Raw genomic sequence first — 23,100 nt, 5'->3', positions numbered from 1 at the left:
GAGCAGCGGCTAGTGGCAGGTGCCGGTGACGGGCTGGGGGGAAGAACTGTGACAGACAGGCAGAAGAGGCAACCGCACGCAGAGCTCAGCCGTGCTTGATGGAATGCCCCTAGCATGCTGAGTCGCCCCTAGGCATTTGCTTATAATGCCTATGCCTAGGGCCGGCTCTGACACTGCACTATATATAGGGCCTGAGGTATACAATCGGGAAGCCGGCTGCTAGAATCCCGACAGCTGGCTTCCCGACTGATTTATCCCGGCATGGGATAAATGACCGGCCGTCTATATTTAGACGCCTGTCATTTCCCTGATGCCGGGCGCCGCGAGCAGACAGCCGCTGGGGGGGAGGGTTAAGTTTAGGGCACCCGGGGGGGACTTAGAGTTAGGCACCCCCCCGGGGGACTTAGGTTTAGGCTAGGGTGAGGGAGGTTTAGGGTTAGGCACTTAGAGGGGGGATTAGGGTTAGGCACTTGGGGGGGAGGTTAGGGTTAGTTTATAACCTAATGAGGGTTAGGGTCAGGGGGTTAGGTTAGGTTAGTTTATACTTACCTTAGCAACGATCTGGATTTCCAGCGATGTCGGGCTTCCGCTGCCTGGAACTCTGCTTTTGTCGGCCAGGCGCTGCCGGGAATCGAACCACCGGCCATGCGGCCAGCGGTATTTCAAACCGATTCCGGGCCTGATGGCAGAGCCATTGCGGCTTTGCAAATCCAAGAATCTGTGTAAAATGTTGCAGCATCTGTGTACAAAAATCCAGCATTTGTTCGCAGATCATTTGATTGTTGCATTCATAAATGAGTCTATGGTCCCGCAGAATGGCCATGGGAATTGAGACACCGTAGCCATAGTCCTTGCTTATAGGCTCAAAGCATACTTGCCTACTTTTGAAAAAGCATTACAGGGAGATTGTGAAAGCAGCACCTATGAGTGCGGTGGTAAAGTGGGCGTGTACTGCTACATCTGAGAGGCGTGTCATTAGATTGACTTTCATCCAAATGTAAACGAGCCCCAACGCAGTTAGTAAGATCTAATTATTGATAAAAACACACTGATACTTTTCAGAAAATGCATGTAGCCATAGGGATCATTGTGCCTTATAACCAATGTAGAGAAATTATACTAATGATCCCATTTGAATGTATATATCTGGGTTTTTTTATTATAACAGCTTCATAATGGGTGTAAGGTGCAATCAGGGAGATTGATAGGCTCTTCAGGGAGTCAGGGAGATTACTACTATTTCAGGGAGTCTCCCTGACAATGAGGGAGAGTTGGCAAGTATAGCTCAAAGTCACAGGATGAAACGCCCCAAAATGGTCGCAACATCTATCTCCTCCTCATCTTCCTCTCCCTATTCTCTTTAATGTCACAGCACAAAAATACACAATCCAATGCAGCTCAAATTTTCAAGAAGTCCCATTTGCAAACCAGGAGCAGCCAGTGGCAGGGCCATAATTAGGAGTGGATGAGCAGTGCCACTGCACAGAGTGCAGGGCCTATGGGCTGGCAATGTCGCTGACCCGTGGCACAGGAATTAGGCATTTAGGATGCCTAAAACAACTACATGCAGTCTAGAGCGCCGCTCCAGAGTTGCCCAAAGCATCCTTAGGATACCCATACTCAGATTCTTCACCTCCTCCCCCTTGTTATAATGTCACATGTTTGGTGGCAGGACCAGCACAGGGTGGATTTTTGCCCTGCTACAACCACGAACAGTTGACATGGAGCTGAGAACCTCCACACAGCAAATGATGACAGGCCTGCAAGAGAATACAGCTACATCCCAACCAGAATTAAAACTTGCGATTTAACTTTACAGCGTAACTTAATTCACTCGGCCTCAAACAGATCTAGACAAAGATAAGATATTGCTGCAGAGAGAATTTTAATAAGGAAAAGCAGGAAGATATGAAAAACTAGTTGCAAATAAATAATATTAGCATTAGGCCCTTTCTACATTCCCATTGGCTGCGGTTTACCATACAAAAGTCGCAGCCACTGCACTACTGCGTCCACTTCTGAATCAGGCCCCCTGTCTCGCATATGATATAAAGACACATATAAAATCATACTATATGGCCAAGCAAAAAGAAAGCACCAATATTCATCAGTGGTGCATTTGCAAACTGCCAATTATATGTGGTTTGCTATTGCTGGTTACCACCTTCATGACCACGCACTTAACTATATATATAACATGTGTTTGCAATTGCGTGAACACTCCCTTACTGTGCTCAGTCTACGTTAAAATTAGAGACGTGCAGTTTGTTTTTTCTCTGAAATTCGAAACACCCGAACTTAGGGGTTCCGAGTCAAATCAAGCCCTAGTTCGGACCAGTGGCGGAACTAGAGAGTGGTGGGCCAAGGTGCAAGAATATGCTTTGCCCCCCCCACCCATTCCTGGCACCCCAACATTTTTTCGCCACCCCTCACTCTCCTCCAGTAATTATATCCAGTGTCTGTCCTGCTGCCCAGCCTTGTTTTTTCACCACCCCTCACTGCCCCCAGTCAGTAAATCCAGTCTGTCCAGCCCCAGTGTGTCAGCCTCACTCTCCCCCAGCCACAGCATGTGTCCCAGCCCCAGAGTGTCAGCCTCATTCTCCCCACCAGCCCCAGAATGTCAGCCTCGTCCCCCCCAGCCCCAGCATTTGTCCCCCCCCAGCGTGTCAGCCTCATTCTCCATCCATCCCCAGCGTGTCTCTGCCTCGTTCTTGCCCCAGCATGTGTCCCAGCTCCAGCATGTCAGCCTCCTTCCCCCCAGCGTGTGTCTCAGCCTCTTTCCCCCCCAGCCCTAGCATGTGTCTCAGCCTCTTTCCCCACCAGCCCCAGCATGTGTCTCAGCCTCTTTTCGCCCAGCCCCAGCGTGTGTCTCAGCCTCTTTCCCCCTCCAGCCCCAGCCTGTGTCTCAGCCTCTTTCCCCCCCAGCCCCAGCGTGTGTCTCAGCCTCATTCTCCCCAGCATGTCTCAGCCTTTCCCCCCAGCCCCAGCGTGTGTCTCAGCCTCTTTCCCCCCTGCCCCAGTGTGTGTCTCAGCCTCTTTCCCCCCCAGCCCCAGCGTGTCTCAGCCTCTTTCCTCCCTAGCTCCAGTGTGTGTGGCTCAGTCTTTCCCCCCCAGCACCAACGTGTGTTTCAGCATCTTTTCCTCCCAGCCCCAGCGTGTCTCAGCCTCTTACCCCCCCAGCCCCAGCGTGTGTCTCAGCCTCTTTCCACCCCAGCCCCAGCATGTATCTCAGCCTCTTTACCCCCTGCCCCAGTGTGCGTCTCAGCCTCTTTCCCCCCCCAGCCCCAGCGTGTGTCTCAGCCTCTTCCCCCCCCCAGCCCCAGCGTGTGTCTCAGCCTCTTCCCCCCCCCAGCCACAGCCTGTGTCTCAGCCTCTTTAACCCAAAGCCCCAGCGTGTGTCTCAGCCTCTTTCACCCCCCCATACCTTACCTTATTTCCTTCTTCCTCTTCTGCTCCTCTCGATCTGCGGCTCCTCTCGATTCGATCCTCTTGCTCCAGCAGCCCGGCCCCTTGTTATGACATGGTGCACGTGACGTCATGACGTCACTCGCGCCGTGTCATAACAAGGGACCGGGGCGCGGCGCATGTCTGTCATATTGGAGCCTGAGCGGCCAAAGCGGGCCCGCTCCGGCTCCAACCATTTACTTAATGGGAACCAGGTCGGAGGGAGTCGGCGCTGTCGGATGCAGGGCGGCCATGGGCCCCTGCACCACAGCGCCCCCTGTGCAAGGCACCGGCTACACCGCTGCTAGTTCCGCTCCTGGTTCTGACTCACTTTGGGGTTCCGAGTCGAACCAAGTCCCGGTTCAGTTCTGCAGTAAGCTCGGAACTGGGTTTTGGATTGCATGTAAACAGGTTCAAATTGCATGATTTTTAGCTGTTTTATCGATTTTTTTATTGATATTTATAGATTTTTTTAATTGATTTTCATCGATTTGTCAGCCTCATTCTCCCTCCATCCCCAGCGTGTCTTTGCCTCGTTCTTCACCCTAGCATGTGTCCTAGCCCCAGCGTGTCAGCCTCTTTCCCCCCCAGCGTGTTTGTCAGCCTCTTTCCACCCCCCAAGCCCAGCATGTGTCTCAGCCTTTACCCCCAGCACCAGCGTGTGTCTCAGCCTTTCCCCCCCTGCCCCAGTGCGTGTCTCAGCCTCTTTCCCCCCCAGCCCCAGTGTGTGTCTCAGCCTCTTTCCCCCCCTGCCCCAGTGTGTGTCTCAGGCTCTTTCCTCCCCCTGCCCAAGTGTGTCTCAGCCTCTTTCCACCCCAGCCCCAGTGTGTGTCTCAGCCTCTTTCCCCCCAGCCCCAGCATGTGTCTCAGCCTCTTTCCCCCCCAGCCCCAGCGTGTGTCTCAGCCTCTTTCCCCCCCAGCCCCAGTGTGTGTCTCAGCCTCGTCCCCCCCAGCCCCAGCATGTGTCTCAGCCTCTTTCCCCCCCCAGCCCCAGCGTGTGTCTCAGCCTCTTCCCCCCCCCCCAGCCCCAGCGTGTGTCTCAGCCTCTTCCCCCCCCCAGCCACAGCCTGTGTCTCAGCCTCTTTAACCCAAAGCCCCAGCGTGTGTCTCAGCCTCTTTCACCCCCCCATACCACCGCCACTTACCTTATTTCCTTCTTCCTCTTCTGCTCCTCTCGATCCGCGGCTCCTCTCGATCCTCTTACTCCAGCAGCCCAGCCCCTTGTTATGACATGGCACACTTGACGTCATGACGTCACTCGCGCCATGTCATAACAAGGGGCCTGGCCTCGGCGGGTGTCTGTCATATTGTAGCCGGAGCGGCCAAAGCTGGCCCGCTCCAGCTCCAACCATTTACTTAATGGAAACCAGGTCGGCGGGAGGCAGCGCTGTCGGATGCAGGCGGCCATGGGCCCCTGCACCACAGCGCCCCCGGTGCAAGGCACCAGCTGCATCGCCGCTAGTTCCGCTCCTGGTAAAGATTGGCTCCGACCAGCTTGCACGAGAACCCCAGAATTGTGTCCTGTTTCTCCCGCTGCTGTGTATGTAAAAAGGGAGTCCATCTACCCAGGAGAGGGACCCCTATCCCGACTGTGTCACAATATATATATATATATACACACACACATCAGGCTGCCTGCCTGATGTGTGTATATCTATATCTATAAATATATATATATATATAGACACACACATATATATATCTCTATAGATATAGATATATATTCAGTATATATGACACACATAAATATACATATAGACACACAGACACACATATAAACATTATTTTTTACCAAGTTCAGAGGCAGCAGGCCAGCAGCAGCAGAAGGGGGCGGAGCTTAATTGCTCTGCCCCCCTGTTCAACTTGGGGAAGGGGCCGGCGGCTGGCCGGAACAGTGTGTGGGGGCCCCAGGACGATCGCCCCTGTCGCCCTCCCTATAATCCGGCCCTGGTACCTTCAATACACTACTGCAACATTATTGAGCAGGAAATCATGTAGTCTTATGTAAAACTGAGGTTGCGTTTGTGTCCCTGAACCCCAACACCTGTGGGTGCATCTGAAAGTCAATTAGTGTGGATGGATTCACCACTATACTTTATAAAAAAAAATATAGAGAGGAATGAATCTAAAGTAATAATGATTGCAAAATAATATTGGGCTTTGGTGAGATTTGAACCCTGGCAATGTAAAACCACCACTCTACCACTAGGCCAAGAAGGATTTCACAATCATCTACTGAATCATTGTGCCATTAGGGAGGGCGCAGTGAGGGAAGCATAATAATAATGATAATAATAACAATGTGTCTTCCTTTCTAAATATTATACTAGTACATGTAAACACAGTACCAAAGCAGTTACCCGAATATTAATTAATCCCGTCACATTGTAAGCTGTGTGTGTGACCCCTCTCTGAGCTCCTGAGACAAAAATATTAAAGCATATATTTTTTTTAAAAAGTACAGGACTCACACACATACTATACTGTAATGATTTAAAACTTTTTTACACATTCTTCTTCAGCCCTGATTCCATGACGAAAATGCTGTACTATACTGTACCGAATCACAGGTTCTGTCAGCCAATCATCGTGCAGTGATACAGAAAATGCATTGGTTATCAGACGCATGCGCGGTACCTTCCATTGCGATTAATACTGAAAGGCGCAACTCAAAGCGTACTATGTGGTGCGAGATGCAGGGCGCGCTACATGGCGTATGGAGCAACAAACTAGCTGGGCCCATCTGTATGATGTCACGTTATTGCGTCACCCACTGCCTGCACCATGACTGAGCCTGCAAGAGCCCTGTACAGTTCATGCATTGCATGCAGAGGGAGCAAGGAGAGGTGAAGTGTTGCTCTCTACCCACTGTGGCATGCACTTCTGGCTGGAAAGGGGACACTGCCGACTTCACTGTGCCCCAATGGGGTGGCGTCCCCGTTCATCCACACTTGTCGAATAGCCTTTGAGCCGACCCTGAACAGAAGAGAGACAAATGGGTAGATACTGTAGGAGGGTAATCAGGAACAGAAGAGAAAAGAATGGGTAGATATGAGGGTAAGAGTGTACAGAAGGAAAATGTAGGTAGGAAAGGGAAAGTAGTCTGAAGAATACATCCATTTTCTGCATATGACATTGGTCCTCTCACTTGTCCAGCACTAAAATTAAAGATGTCTCTGAAAATGGCACCATTATAATTCTAATGCTAGCGACGGCACAGATCTTATAAGCCACCTCCATGGTTGCACTTGGTCTCAACCTGGTAATACAGTGGCCAGACCTAAATAATCAGTTTGCATCCTGGTGGCTTACGTATCCTGCAAGAAGGAGCCCAAGGCTGGCTCCTTTGCAGCACAGCAACTGCATAGGGCTCTATATTCACAACGGTCATTTTTCTGGCCATACCTCCTTGCACAATTGGTCACATCCCCTCTACCCCATCATCCCTCATCCCCCACCCTTACTTCCCACCCGATTAAGTTGCCCCTTCTGTAATTTTTTCTCAAACCATGTTTTGTGCTGGCTGTCAGCTGTCAGTAAGTAACAGCGTAGGAATGTGCAAGATAAATTACATTGAGGAGCACAGACTGGGCCTGTTAAAGGCCATCAAACAATATGAACCTTATATATTCAGCTTTCCCCAATGTATACAGCATATGGTAGATACTGAAAGTAGTAAATAAGTAATAAGAGGGTGAGGATAGGGCAATAAGAATATATATATATTATATTATATTATTTAAAAAATATATATATTATTATTTTTATTTTTTAAACTGACAGTGCTCATAGTTTAGTTAGAATATAGGTTTACTTATTTTCTGGTTTATGACTCAGTTCTTAGAATATCCATACTATTTCAAAGTATGAAATTTAAGATACATTTTAAGATACATTTTGTAATCTTTCATGGTTTCGAGAGTTGTCTACCTAGTAACAGCCACTGACAGACCCTCTCCTAACGTCCAATTCCAGCACAAGATCACATTTCTGTTTGTAACCAAACTGTCTAATGATTTTATGAACAACAAACCCGTCACGGACTATGCCAAATGGATGGCAGCATTTACAGTAAGTAATATGATTGTGAAGTGGTTCAAATATTCAGTTTTATATTTATTATTATTATTATTATTTTATTCCAGTATACCATTTGAAGTCCATATCAGAGCATGAAGATCATATTTGCATTTGATATAAACCAGGCTCTTCAGAATTGCGAAATGGAAGAGGCAAGTTTTAGCATATGAGAGTCTTCAACTTCAAAACAATTAGGAAGGATCCAAATCAACTCTGTACATCTAACATGTGTGTGCTCGCGCATATATACTGTATATATACTGTATGTGGTTTCAGTCGAAAAAGTTTTCATTTTGTACATCAACTATCCATATGAAAAGTTCTTTATATTAATTATGTAAAACATTCTTCATTATTGTTACACATTCTGACATACCCAGTCAGGCTTAGAACACTCCAATGGAAAGCAAATTTGAGATTAATTTACATAAATATAATTTATTACCTCCTTCATGGGAAATATGCCACTTAAATAGATTTTCTCCAAATATCATCAATATTCCCTGGACTTTAAGGACTATACAATATTTATCTATGTTGCGCTTACCCTTCTCCTCAATCTTAATTTAAAATTCCATATCATGCACATAATTTAAACAAAAACATAAGGAAGATCAGATATACTGTATGTGTCCAATAAATGACTATATCAATCATAATTCTCCTCTGCACTACAAGACTACATAAAATGTAAACAAACTGACAGCAATAAAATAAGACTTTTGCCCCTTATTCCCCCCCATTATCTGGTGCGTACTTTATACTGCTAATCAGTTTTCTGTTCTAACATAACAATCTCTTTTGAAAAAAAAAGTTTATGTATAAATAAAGGCAACTGCAATGCTTACAAACAGAGGAATATGCCACCTGTCAAATTTTCATTGTACATGTGTTTTCAGAATGTTGTTATTTATTTTGATAAATATACTGTATTTTTATTATATTTGTTGGTTTGTAGATTTTCGTAAATTTGTACTGAGAAAATTAAATGTTTATTCTATATTCTGTCTGTGACATTCAAGTTATATATTATTTGTAGAGCAAGTAGAGACCAAAATGTTATTTATGAACAATATTGTTGTGGGTTCTTTATACACAAACGTAATTTCTTCTACTACTGTATCTAATAACATTAATACAATGTTAACACAAAAATGAGGAAAGAAGCATTTTCCGGTGAATGGACTTTAGCCTCCTCACAGTTTAATAAATAGACTTGGTGTCACTAAACAACACAATATCTCCACTTTAAGTATCTCTCTACTTGAGTGGCTTGACATTTCTCCATCTACTCAACCTAAAATAAAAGTAGATTTTTCTAAGTGCTTCTATTACATTCACAAACATATCTTGACAGAATATTTGATGTTTAATACTCTTTTTGCACTTACTATGGCAATTGAATAGATGTTTGAACCATGAATGATGGTTTTGAGGGGCATATCATAAAGAGCTGTGAGTAGACAGTTCCTTACATGCTATAACAGAGAGCTATAATTGAAATATGTCTGTTCAATGATCTTACACAACTTATGAAGACATCTAGGTCAATACCTTTTTACTCAACTACTGGTGTGAGGCTGAGCTGCACATTGTCATAAAGGAATGGGATTGATATACCGAAGGCTGTTTAATCACCGGGTCAAATCCCGACTATGGCAGCCCAACAGGACAGCTGGTAAGTACCATAACCCTCCCTCCTCCCCCCCCAGCCTTTCCTTAGTGATGCCTAAACCTAAAAACTCCCGGGGACGCGCCTAACCCTGAGTCCTCCCGGGGATGCCTAAACATAAACCCCCTTCCCACACACTAAACCTATCCCTCTCGGGGGGGGGGGCTAACCCTAACATCACCCTAGTGGCGCCTAACCCTAAATCCCCTGACCTAACCCTAACCTTCCTCGGGGGATGCATAGCCCTAAGTATCTCCCGGAGGTCCCTAAACCTAACCCCCCCATCCCTGGGCTAAGTAGTATACTTACCTGGCTCTTGACGATCAGGATGACGGGGGTCGGGCTTCTGCCATCGACATTAAAATAGGCATCGCTATTTCGATGCCTATCTTAAGTCCCGTGTTGGGCATGTATAGTCTACATATAAACCGGCGGCATCATGTTCACCGGTCTATTAACTACATCCCGTCATAAATATGACCCAGAAATAAATAGTGTAAAAATTATTGCTTTTATTGATAACAAAAATAACTCATGTCATTGGATAAACAAATTTAAACTTTGAAATAAGTTTTCAGGATTACAGACATCAAGTGGTGTAATAAATAAATAAATAAATATGTAGAAAAATAGAATAATAAGCAAAGTATCACAAGTTAAAAACAGGCTTTAATTGATAAACTAAAAATAATGCATAAAATAAAAGGTCTCACTATAATGTAGCTGATTGTAAGCAACCAATTGTTCTTTGTTGGTAGTCATTTGTTGCGAAAGATGGCTATTCATTGTCTAGCTGCATTGTTTTTCAATGGAATCACTGATAGTCCTCTATGTAAGAAATGTATTTTCCCCACAATTATAGCATCATCCCAAAAATCTTCCATACTTATAAGCTCTATATATATATATATATATATATATATATATATACTAGCTGATGTACATGGTTACAGCCTAGCAGACCTTAGATATTTAATGTTTCCATTTCCATCTCACCGCACCCAAGGGTGGACAGACTTAATTGCAGCTGGGAGCTACACATTTCTCCTGCTCCTCACTCTGCCTTCCTCTCCCCTTACTTCTGTGCATGCCTGAATCAAGGCGGGTGGGCAGGGTTTTCTACCTGCACCCTGCAGGAAGCCTGGCGCCCTACACACCAGCGTAGTCTGCTTAATGGTGGCTGACAACTCCAATAACACATTAATCCTTGATCTCTATAGTAATGCATCACTGCTATAGTAAGACATTCCCCTCCCTCACCTGTGTAGGAATACAATCTCTCCCTCACACCTGTAGTAACACATTACCCTCACTCACACATGTAATAACTTATTCTCCTCCCTCACCTCTGGAGTAACACATTCCCGTCTCACACCTCTGTAGTAATACATTTCCCCCGCTCACCTCTTTAGTAACACATTCCCCCCCTCTCCCGTATTGTATCACATTCCCTTCCTTCACCCCGTAGTAACACATTTGACATTCCCCTCCCTCACCTGAGTAGTAACACATTTTCCTCTCACACCACTGTAGTAACACATTCTCTTCCCTCACTATTCAAATAGGGGAGCTACACCAACTGCCAGTGATGTTTGGTAGTACTTGGGATGACATTTGGTATTTGAATATAAACTGTGTGCAGCCACGATGAGACAGTCAAGCAGGACAGTGCACAGGGCTGCCAAGAGAAATTCTGGGCCCGGATACAGCAACATCCTGTGGGACCACAGCATGGCTGCACCATTTGTGGGTAGGTCTAGCATGTGAAATGCACCCATTCACAGGAGCATGGCATAGCTCCCAGCAGCTGGGACTAAAGTATTCACTACTGTACTAGGATGGCAGGAGCTGCAGTTTTAGAAGGATGTATTTAGATGCTAAAATGGAACACACAAAAATGAAAATGCTACAACTTTATTCTGTACATCTCTCAAGTAAATAACACATAAACAAAATCTATTTTCTGTCACAGAGATAGATGAATGAAGGACTTAATTTTGACATAACATCAGGTCATCTTATACACATTCCGCAGCACATACCCTAACCCACTGCTCCATGCTCCTTCCTCACTATCTACCCTATCTGTGTCGACCCGTCTGTCTGCCCCTCCCCTTTAGAATGTAAGCTCTCACGAGCAGGGCCTTCGTCCCTCACGTGCTTCTCCTATCCCTACTTATAGTGTCCCCAATTGGCACCCAACATTTGGTTGCTGAGGCCCTGCTGCTTGTGTTATGCAGCTAAGCTATGTGTATAAACCTTGTCCTTGTTCTGCATTGTTTTGTATTACTATTAACTGTTTTCTTGTGTGCTTATTTATGTACTGTGTAAGGCGCTGCAGAACCTTTGGGGCGCCATATAAATAAAGGATAATAATAATAATAATAACAACAACAACAGGGTGAGGGAACATTTTAGCCCTTTTAACCCCTGCAGGAGTCGAATTTTGAAAAATCTGTTCTTAGTGGGCACATAAGTCATGAAACTAATATACTCCCCGCTTCGCATGTTTCTAGGTCCAGGGTTTGGGCTGGGCGTTGATGATTCAGTCAGTCAGTGAGTAAGCCATATGCCAAATGTGCTTGACGCTAGATTGGGTGTTGATCAGTGGCGGCTCTAGAGGTGGGGTTGCAGCACAGTCCAAAATTCAAAAAGGGGAGCCACACCAACTGCCAGTTAGTCCCAGTCGACATGTTTGGCAGCTTTTGGAAGGGCAGTAGGTATGGCTCCCATATTTGAATTTTGAACTGTGCTGCAGCCCCACCTCTGGAGCCTCCACTGGTGTTGATTATAGATTAAACGTATATGGTAGTGTACAGCATGTATAATACATTGTGGCTACAAAACAAAGTTATAAAAGCAAACTCAAAAAATATCCACATGGCTTTTAGGTTATATCACAAAAGTATTTTTTTATTATAATTCATAATATTGGAATATTAGTTTTTGGTATCATTCATTTTCTTAATAAAGTTATAAACATAGCCTACATCAAACAGTAAAGCAATACATAAAAAATACAGAACTGATCCATACGTTCCTGCTGTAAAGTACTTAAATTGGCAACATAGCTGTGTTTCCAGTCTGCTCATACAAGTTGAAGATGGATAAATAATGGGGAAATAATTATATATTTTGGCTACATGGAAGGTAATCTTCAAGATCAGATTTATAAGTATTGTTTGCTAAGAAATTATAAAAGAATGAGGCATCAAAGAAAGTATAATTTTTAGGTTAGTAGAATGCACACCGATATACTGTAATTTGTCATGAAGGCTCATTCACAAATATGTACTTTGAAAATGGGTAAACATTCATGAAAACAAATGCATTCTTCAGCTATGTTTTTTTATACATTTCTCCTGTGTTTTTTATTGTACTGGTTGTTTGTGTTAATGGTACATTCTAAAATACGACATTGACTATTATTTGACATTACCTTTCAAGCACTTTTCATTAAGTTATTGACATTTTAAAAGTCCAAATACAGAATTTAGAAGTTTTATTTAAAGGTTATTTATTAACAGTTATTTATATATCACACACATACTTACTGGTAATATTTCAGTCATTCACATCAGTTCCTGTCCCAGTGGAGCTTACACCATATAATTGTCTATTTATGTAATGTGCATTTAAAAAAATATATTAAGATAATTATTTATCAAGTTGTCTATATAGCGCACACAAATTACAGAGAATAATTTGTGATTCACATCAGTCCCTGCTGCAGCGGATCTCACCATCTCTCTTTCCTACCACAAGGAAACACATACACACACTAGAGTTAATTTTTTTATTTATTTATTTTGTCATTGAAAATTAACCTACCAGTATATGTTTTTGGATTATGACAGGAAGCTGGAGTGCCTGGAGGAAACACATACAAATATGGGGAGAACATACATGCTCCACAAATATATGGTACTGGTTGGATTCAAGCCCATGACCCCTGTGATGTGAGACAGTGATGCTAATCACTGCACTACCATGCTGACCATTATTATTTTGTTGTTTAATAGAAAACAAAATACATTTTCAACATTTTTCAACAAAATGTTTTGTCAATTTGTACATTTCTTTAGGATCTTTTGAATTTAAAATTGTTTTAAAGTGTATTTCACTTTTATTATCTATCCTTTTGCACCATGTTACTAGACCAAAATACATCTATATTTTTATCTTGTTTTTGTTTGTATTTTTCTTTTTTTTAGTTTAAATAAAACTTTTGCTTCTGAGAAACTTTGTGCAACATGCCATAAAAAAAAATAAGTAAATCAAACTAATTAAAAACAGATATAGTTTTTTTGTAGTATAGTAGAAGTACATTTTACTTAAAAATATAATAACAAATTAAAATGAAAAGCTGCCACACAATCATCCTCCTTATTTCGATGGTGCCACAGATTCTGTACTACTTGAACACAGTAAGCATAATTACATGTATGTGGGTACAATTGAATAGAATAATGCCTACATGGATGCAGAACACAATTAGCATCGGACATGACAAGGGACATATAACTTAGTAGAATAACAAATGCATCAATGCAATTAACAGGACATATCGCATGACTTTAAGAAAAATTTCAGCATCATCAAACATGACAAGGGGCACACGAGGTAAACAGACAGAGTAAATACATAATATATAATATAGAGAAAACCCTGCCCATGACAACTTACATTCCAGAGGGGGTTGAAGAGAGAAAGTAAGATCTAGTGGGTCAGTTTAGCTTGTGGCATAGACTAGATGATGGGGAAATGTGTAGAGACATTTAAAGCAATCATCAAAATAAAGGTACATAGTATGGAGCACTACTGAAACTAAGCGTAAGGGCTATTATGGCATAATAGCTGGTAGTAGTATGGCATGATGGACAAGAAGCTGGATGAGGTAATTGATGTGGGGTTGACTGAATTTGGCGGAAGATAGGTTGCTGGAGGTTTGATTGCTGGGAGGAAGAAAGATCGAGGGTAGACCAGATTACCCTTTTTTGTCCTATTCGTGTACAGGGGACTAGCTGTCACTGCAGCAGGTTAAGAGCAGAGTCTCTCAGAGGTCTGGAAAGTTTGTGATCACCAGAGCAGGAATGGAGCAGCTCAAAGGGAGATGTTTGGGTCCTGCATTGTTGGCAGCCACAAGAGCAGGGGATGTAACAGCACAATGAGTATGTGGAAAGCTTGTAATGCTGGTCCTATTTGGAGCATGGACGGAGCAGATGTGTGTCATCTTAGTGGAGATTGTTGCAAGTATCCCTGTTGGGACATGGTATTTCACAGAAGACAGGGCAAGAACAACACTTAGGTCCCCTGATGGAGGCAGACTAGGATGCCCAGGGGCTTGAGCTCAGTTGAGACACATATATCTCCATTAGCAGAGCTGAACGGAGAAGTCTCTATGGAGGTCAACATAAGTTGACACTAGTCGAGGTCATAGAGGAAGCTTTAGTGGTATATGGAACGGATAAGGTGTCTGTAGCTTTGATGAAAAGGTTGGAGTCAGCCCCATACTGTAAATTGACTTTTGATGAGACAGGTTCAAAGAACTAGAGCATGGAGCCATGTATTGCCTTTAAAAATAATTCAAAGTTTTAAATCCTGCAGCAAAATCACTAAACAAAATAAGTAAATAAAAGATTGTTTGTAAAAGCACCATTTGGAAAATAATGCTCTATGTCTATTTACCATTTCAGAATGCTGGTAGTTTTTGTAGATAAAGAAGTGAGGTTCAAAAGATCCTGTGGAAACATAGGATAGAAAATGTAGATCACATTTCTCACCTTCACAATTTTACTACCATGTAAATTATTTCTTAATACATCCAGACACTTTCCATTTTATGTGTAACTGCCAAGTCAAACCACACTTACACGTGGAATGTGGAATGTTAGACAATCTCTAATGGATAACACATGAGCAAAGATTCCTCTGCTACTGTATTCAACAACTCCCTAGCAATCTATTTGAGCAATTGCCTGCTCCTAGGAAGAAAATTTCACTTTAAAAAAAAATTCTGCTGTGGTTTTAGAAATATCCACTGGAATAACAGCCCATATAAATAAAAATTGTAATTGAATCTGTTTACAGTAATAAAAAGCTGTTAGTATAGTTTATTCATGAAACAGGTAATGTAGTTTAACCAGAATTAGGTTTTTGGTTATGTTTGAAGTTTTTGAGGGCCAGTTATGGTATAAAAGATAGACAGTTAAATAGTCGACAATGTCTAGAGAGACACGTGGTGCCAAATGTAATAGGGTGAGAGTTTAGAAAATGTGAGAGTAAACTCTCACTCTTTTTAAACTCGGTAATGTAATAGAGTCCAAGAACAGGCAAACTCGCATGTTTTTCAGACTCAAAAAAATCTCACGATTTAAACTCTCATCCAGATATTTTTCCATTTTGAAAATACAACTAAACTAATGTAATAGTGTGAGACTTTACAGATAAACCATCACATTTTCTAAACTCTCACCCTATTACATTTGGCCCCAGATGTTAGACAGGGAATAGGTCGACAGGGACAAAAGGTCGACACGCTAAAGGTCAACATGGAAGGTCGACAGGTACAAATGGTCGTCAGAGACAAAAGGTCTACACACAAATGATCAACACGGTTTTTTTTTCTAACCCTAATTCTAACCCTAACTCTCCCTACTGGTGCCTAACTCTAACCATTGGGGTAGGTGCCTGACCCTAACCGTCCCTTCTAGTGCCTAACCCTCCGGTAAGTGCCTAACTCTAGCCCTCCCTCCTGGTGCCTGATCCTAATTGTTGGGTACATGCCTAACCCTAAAAAAAAAGTGCTGACCATTTGTGTATCGACCATTTGTGTGTTGACCTTTTTATCATGTTAACCATTTGTACCTGTTGACCTTCCATGTCGAACTTTAGTGTGTCCTGTTGACCTATTGCTTGTCTAATATCTGGTGTCTATCTAGACATTGTCGATGTTTTAACTGTATAGTCCGGATACAGTCAGGGCCATGGAGGTCTACATGGTGTAGTCTCTGATTTTACATTTTTGTTTAAGCAAGTTCGCTCAGGATGTCTTCCAGTGCCAAAAATCTGCTCTGATCTGAAGGCACAGGCTGATATGGGTACCAGTGGGGAGCAGGCAGAGCTCCAACAGAAGAGCAGTGAGACATGTAAACTGTCACACTGCACCTGCACTGACAGTTAGTAACTTCCTCCAAGCACATTTTCAAATGCTATGGTCTCCTACAGTATGATGGTCAGCAAGGTAAAAAGAAGAAGACTGCAGATGTATTTCCAGGTCCATTCTTCAATTCGAGCAATGGTGGGTATCCCAGCTAATTTAGGATTTTTCAGAAACTCCATAATTCTGCAGTGTATTTAAAAAAACAACAGTAACACTATCCAGAGTTGTAACATCAATTGTATCAGACAATCAACAGTCTATGTAGTTTTTGTTGTAATAAAAATACACCTCACAGAAACACCTTGTCACATCATAAAATGCATCATCTGCAAACTAAACAGGATGTGGCTGCAAATATCATGCCAAATAGCTAGGGAAAAAATTAGTGACAGCTCACCACCTGCTGGCCGGCGTTTCAGAAGATATGGACGTCCTTTTTTTTCAAGGCTGCATACAGATCAAAAAAAATGCATTTGTGTGTGCATATACATTATATATATATTTAGTTTACAAGGTTTGAAGGGGGCATTATTTTCTTAAAATCTTAGGTTATATATTAAACTAAAAGATGGTAATAGATTTTAACCAAATACTTGGTCTATTGCTCATTTGTCTGTATCAAGAACCCATACAATTAATAATATATTATTATAGACACCCTTAAACAATTAAAAAACTTTTTATGACCACAATTTATTAAAATAGTACAGAGTATAAAATCATATAGAGAATATAGAGGCTTAATTTTACAACATATTAATACAAGAAACCACTTGTTCATAGATGAGTGCAGATAAAGACATAGATCTACAAATTCATACCTTTGAAGGTTATACAACATACATAAATCTTCTAACATTCAGGAAATATCAGCAAGGAATGGATCAGTAATTCCCTCAATAAGATCAGGATCACAATGGTCTTTTTATGCATAAAGCACACCTATTAGAGAAGGAACTTTATATTAATGGCAAATTGATATCAATAGATAACCATTTTCTATTAATTAATAGTAAGAACTAGAAACCTCAATTAATTTATAACTAATATACCTTTTATAGGCCTTATTGTATACACCGATGTGTTAAAATAAAGGCTTAGGTGGTAAAATAGAACTCAGGCAAAGTAAAGTTCAGGAGAATTCACCTGATGGGACATTCAAAATAAATAACTTCTTTTAGTAGATTTACAGGAACATTGGCTGTAACTAGAATGTTAAAAATAGAAACAATTTTATTGGTTGTTTAATACAAGGCTTATAGGCCCAAATTAATAGCCAAATAGTATTATTGTATGGTATAGACCATTGATATATATCAAACTTAAAATGAAAGAATTAGCCTCAACCGCCATTAGTGAAAAGCACTCAGGATTTACTCCATGTGTCTTAATAACCATCAATTAGCCTCAACAGCTATTAGTGAAAAGCACCCAGTTTACTCCATGAGCTTTAGAAACATCAATATACAACAAGTGTGCAGTTGTTAGTATACAACATGTGAACATTTAAACATATTATTAATACAATTTACAGCCCCAATATTTAATTAGAGTTAAGTCTGGTAAACCAAAATCTTGCCATAAAAACAGTCTTTGTGGATTCAGGCTTTTCACCTATGGATTAGGCAGTATAGGGAGCTAACTGACCTGATGGCCATAACATACCTCATGAAGTGATGACATATATATAATAAAGTCCCCGGTTTAGGGGTCTGCCTTTTCATTCGGGCTAATCTCTTGAACCACTGGACTGATTTTGATGAGGTTTCACTGTACAGCATTGGTTGAGGAAGGTTTAGGTGTATGAACCATTCATCTGTGACAAAAGGGAGCCGAGCAGTAACAATTTTAGCGTTACAAGTCACACAAAAATCTTGTACCAATCTGCTGTATATGAGCTGGCCAGGGTGCTTAAACAGCAAGAAAACATCTGAAACTGAGATTTGGAATGAAGTATAGGCTCCCATACATCAGAGATTGATTGCCGCAATCGTGCAATTTGCAATCGATTGTGTATAAAAAAAATTCCCTTTTTCAATTGATTGTGGCATCTCTGCAAGCAGCAATCGATTGAAAAAGGGAAAGATTTTTATACACAATCGATTGCAAACTGCACGATTGCTGCAATCAATCTCTGATGTATGGGGGCCTTAAGTCACAGAAAAAATTATTCTGCTGTGTGAGTGAGTGAGTGAGTGAGTGAGTGAGTGAGTGAGTGAGTGAGTGAGTGAGTGACTGACTGCTGCTGCAGGACCGAGGCCTGCATTTTCCATTCTATGGTGGCAAACATCAGACCATCACCATCAAATGATAAAAACACTACCATCGGGACAAAAACATTGATGGTTAGTAACCATCGGATTCCAGTGTCCATCCCTACACTGAACTGAAGACGGACTCCAGCCACCACTCCTCCACCGTGAAGTGCTACCTCTCCCGCGTGTTTCCCACTCTGCCACACGCCCTCGGTGAACAGCGCTGTTCTCAGACAGGGGCACCACAGCAAGGAAGCTCAACAGGAAGCCATATTGGGCAGCTGGGGAAGGATGCGCATGGAGGCTGCGGGAACATGAACAGGTGCCCCAGTCATGCTGCTGATAATGCTTATGGTAGCTGCAATACAAATCTTTCTTATTTATGATCCTTCTGCCTTTCCCATCTCAATGCCCGGGCCCTAGCCAGCTGCAGGGCAGTAGCAATGGGGGTTGTGGTGACACTGGGGGGCAGGAGTGAGAAGCAGCGGGATGTGGTGACAGTTGTGGTGCAGTTAGTATGAGTCCATTCAAAAGTCATATAAGGTAGGCATAGATGATGTATAGGGATGGTGTATCTATCCCAATGCTTTTTCGCCTCTCAGTAGGTTTCCTCAGGGGTGACTTTTGAATGGACTCATACTAACTCTACCTGGAGGTACCCCAACAGGAATTGATCGCTGTTTTTGTGTGTGATTTGTGTATTTTTGTATATTAAAACTGAATATTTACAAAATATACCACACTATGGAAGCAAATTATTCTGCTCCAATAAGGTTGTAGCTATCTGGTGGGTGATTTCCTGGGCAAAGAAATATAAGATTAAGGTAACGTCTGACGTGGAACCCTTTTAACTGCGATCTAAGGATTGTTTCCCTATATGCTTAACATACAAGTATAGCTATGGTACGCGCATATGAATATATATACATTTAATTAAAGGCGCTTGTCCTTGTTCCCCCCTTTGTTCATATATATATATATATATATATATATATATATATATCAGGAAACAGCTTACTCAGGATTTAGGACCATTGCAGTAATATATACAATCCAGCCAACCTATGACGGGGTACACACACACTGACACAGACCCACACTGACACAGAACCGCACAGACACACACACTGACACAGAACCACACTGACATAAACACACACACTGACACATACACACACTGACACACACACACACACTGACACAGACACATACTGACACAGAACCACACTGACACAGACACACACACACACACTGACACACAACCACATTGACACAGACACGTTGACACACATACACACACTGACAAAGAACCACACTGACAGAGACATACACAGACACACTGACAGAGAAATACACACCTATTTTCAGGGCCGGATTAAGGGGGGGGCAACAGGGGCGGTCGTCCCTGGGCCCCATGGAGGGGCCCCCACTAGCAGCGGTCCACTGTAACCACTGCTAATGTAGTGTAGACCGCAGTGAGCGGGACCACACTACACAGTGACAAACACACAGCCACCAGTGGTGGCTGTGTTTGTTATAGCAGCCAATGACAGTCAGACAGACTCTCATTGGCTGCTGCGTCAACTGAGGGAGTCGGCTGAAGCTCACTCATGAGCTCTACCTTCCTGCTCCCCCCGCAGCTGGTGATGATGGGAGAGACGTCATGACGCTGACGTCTCTCCCATAGTGTAAAAGAAGAGCCGTGACTCGCAGTGGATAGCAGCGGTCGCGTCAGGAGCGGGGATTCAGGTAAGTTGTGTTTTTTTGTGTGTGTATAAGGGGCATTGACACTGCATAGGTGGGGCTGCTACAGGGGTCACTATAGGGGGGCCACTTCATGGGGCACTGTATAGGGGGGGCGCTACTAGGGGCAATGCATAGAAGGGACTAGTACTGGGGACAATGCATAGGGGGGACAACTACTGGGGGCACTGTATAGGGGGGACTACTACTGGGGGCAATGCATAGGGGGGACTACTACTGGGGGCACAATATAAGGGGCACTGCATAGGGGGGACCACTACTGGTGGCACTATATAAGGGGCACTACTGGGGGCACTGTATAGGGGGGACCACTACAGGGGGCACTGTATAGGGGAGACCACTACTGGGGGCATTATATAAGGGGCACTGCATAAGGGGACCACTACTGGGGCACTGCATAAGGGTACATTACTACAGGGGGCACTGCATAGGGGGGACTACTACAAGGGGCACTGCATAGGGGGGACCATTATTTGGGGCACTGCATAAGAGGCACTGCTACTGATTACATTGCATAAGGGGCACTACTACAGTGGGTATTGCAAGAGGGGCATTATTACTGGGGGCATTAAGGTGAATAGAAAGAATTTTTTTTTCCTAGGATGACAAGAAACCATGGTATATAGGGGCCCCCACAAGTTTGTTTCCCAGGGCCCCCCACAGACCTTAATCCGGCCCTGCCTATTTTACTTAAAAACACAAATGCAGCAGGCAAATAAATAAATACAGCTGGCATCATTTATTAAAGACTGCGCACCCCCCGCACCTGCCCCCCACTCCAACCCCCTCCCACCCTCGCACAGGCACTCCCCACATAAGAGACACATATACCTGTACAGCTCTGGGACAGAGCACCAGGAATACAGAGCTCCCTGTGAACTGCCTGGAAGGGGCTGAGCGCTACCGCTGCAGCTCCCCCTATATTCAGCCAGTGGATAACAGGCAGCTGCCGCGAGGCACAGTTGACTGAGCTCTGGTGTTTAAAAAAAATCTAGAGATGTGCGGTGATGGATAGGCAGGCAGGAGGGGGGGTTTCAGGGTACTCAGAAACCCCCTTGCGTGTGCGTATGGGGCCTGATTCAGTAAGGATCAGATCACTATTGTGATCGCAGTAGCGATTACCCACGCTGTCTGATTGCGTGCATAATCGCAATAGCGATCCTTGCTGAATCAGGCCCTTGGTGTGATAATCTGAAATTAAACTTTTGGTAAAATGCAAATATTGACATTGGAGTTTTGGCGAATCATTTCAATATGCTTGTGACTATATTGCTGATATATGTCATTGTTAACGCTGACAATTAGATCGCCCTTAGAATTTACACAGATTATTCGCTCTGTAGAGAGTACACACTGCTGCAGATAAGTTTTAAAAGCTATAGGAAAGTACAAGATTTTGCCTTCGTTTTGAACAAACGTCATTTTTCAATGCCGTGTATAAAAGCTCATAGACAGACAGCCGCCTCTTGTATCTTTTCCTGCTTGTTATGAACATGGACAGATGGTCAGGTTAAACTGCTGGCCTCAGCTCCCGTACTTAGATTAGCACCTGCCGCTTAGTTTAGGACAGCTGCATTTTGCAAGACTGCAGTGTATCTGTATTCTGATATGTAACTGTAGAGCGGGGATTTCTAAATATATTTTTTTTACAATTTCAGTTAAATGTTTCCATTAAATACTGTATGCAATCATTCCAGCCGATATTTAAAATAAAAAACTATAGCAGTATAAACTGAAAAGAGATGATTTAATAGTCACATATGAAATTTTTTAAGATATTTAATAAAATCAGTGGAATGTTAGACAAGGACATACTGTATATATCCTAATCAGGGTTCTCTAGTAATCTGCTACTCTGGTCAACTGTTTTCTGAATATCTATTGCGGCAATCCCCTCTCATAGTAATAAAACCTAAGATTCAAGTAGAATACTTCTAGTATTAGAAACATCCCCTGCGACGGAGGTGGACAGAACAGCCTGTAAAGGCCCCCACACATGGGGTGATTTTTCACACGATATGGCCGTTTTTGACTGATCGTAACGACCAATCGTGTAAAAAATAGCATTTTCTAGATGATTATGATGCAATGCACGTCCCCGGCGTCGTGTATCGGTATCATAGTCCAGATGGTTTTGCAGAAGGATTTCGACAGATCAGTACGATGTGACACATCTTAATACATCGGATCGCATGGTCGTTGTACAATCGTACCTTTTCTAAATACAAATCGTACAGAATGTCAAGGAAAGAATTTTCAAGGTAATCGTATGCGAGATCGGATCGGATACCAATCGTCCCGTGTATGGGGGCCTTTACAAATAACAATTCATCTGTTTTTTAACTGTTTACAACAGTAAAAATATTAATAGCATTGTGTTAGTATAATCTATATGTGGAATTATCACTTCTAAGCTAATAGTTTTAAGTACTGTAGCCTGCTGTATTGAGAAATAGAATAAGAAGCTAATACCCAGAAAATATGTTCTACAGCCCCAACAGAAAAGTATGACAGTGAACATACACATGAAAAGTTGAATAAAGGAAGTATCAGTGACACATCAGTGAAAAGGTAAAAGGTTCCTATTAGGCCTGAGAGATAATGAAAATTGCATTGCCAAAGCTGACAAATCACCATAACTGCTATTTCTACTCAATAACTGGACTACGTAGCAGAAGAGCTATTTGCTCAAAAACTTTTAAGAATGTTATACTGTATGCTGC

At 42.8% G+C, this 23,100-nt stretch overlaps 1 protein-coding gene across 2 annotated transcripts in view; it reads left to right on the top strand.

The window, feature by feature from the left end:
• Window positions 1-13,350, top strand: part of TMEM233 (transmembrane protein 233) — a 64,389-nt gene extending 51,039 nt beyond the window's left edge. The window contains exons 3-4 of one of the 2 annotated variants that reach the window (XM_088465353.1): window positions 7,590-10,946; window positions 13,054-13,138. In XM_088465353.1, coding sequence (XP_088321479.1) covers window positions 7,590-7,601 — 12 coding nt within the window. In that variant the 3' untranslated portion in view covers window positions 7,602-10,946; window positions 13,054-13,138. Of the gene's footprint in view, window positions 1-7,589; window positions 10,947-13,053 lie in introns of both variants that reach the window. The other variant, XM_088465347.1, reaches the window with a different exon arrangement.
• Window positions 13,351-23,100: the final 9,750 nt, after the last annotated feature.

This window comes from Taudactylus pleione, unplaced genomic scaffold (genome assembly GCF_031769625.1).
Source record: "Taudactylus pleione unplaced genomic scaffold, aTauple2 ptg000062l, whole genome shotgun sequence".
In the NCBI taxonomy this organism is placed as follows: Eukaryota; Metazoa; Chordata; class Amphibia; order Anura; family Myobatrachidae; genus Taudactylus; species Taudactylus pleione.
This window is presented reverse-complemented; position numbering and strand designations above follow the sequence as displayed.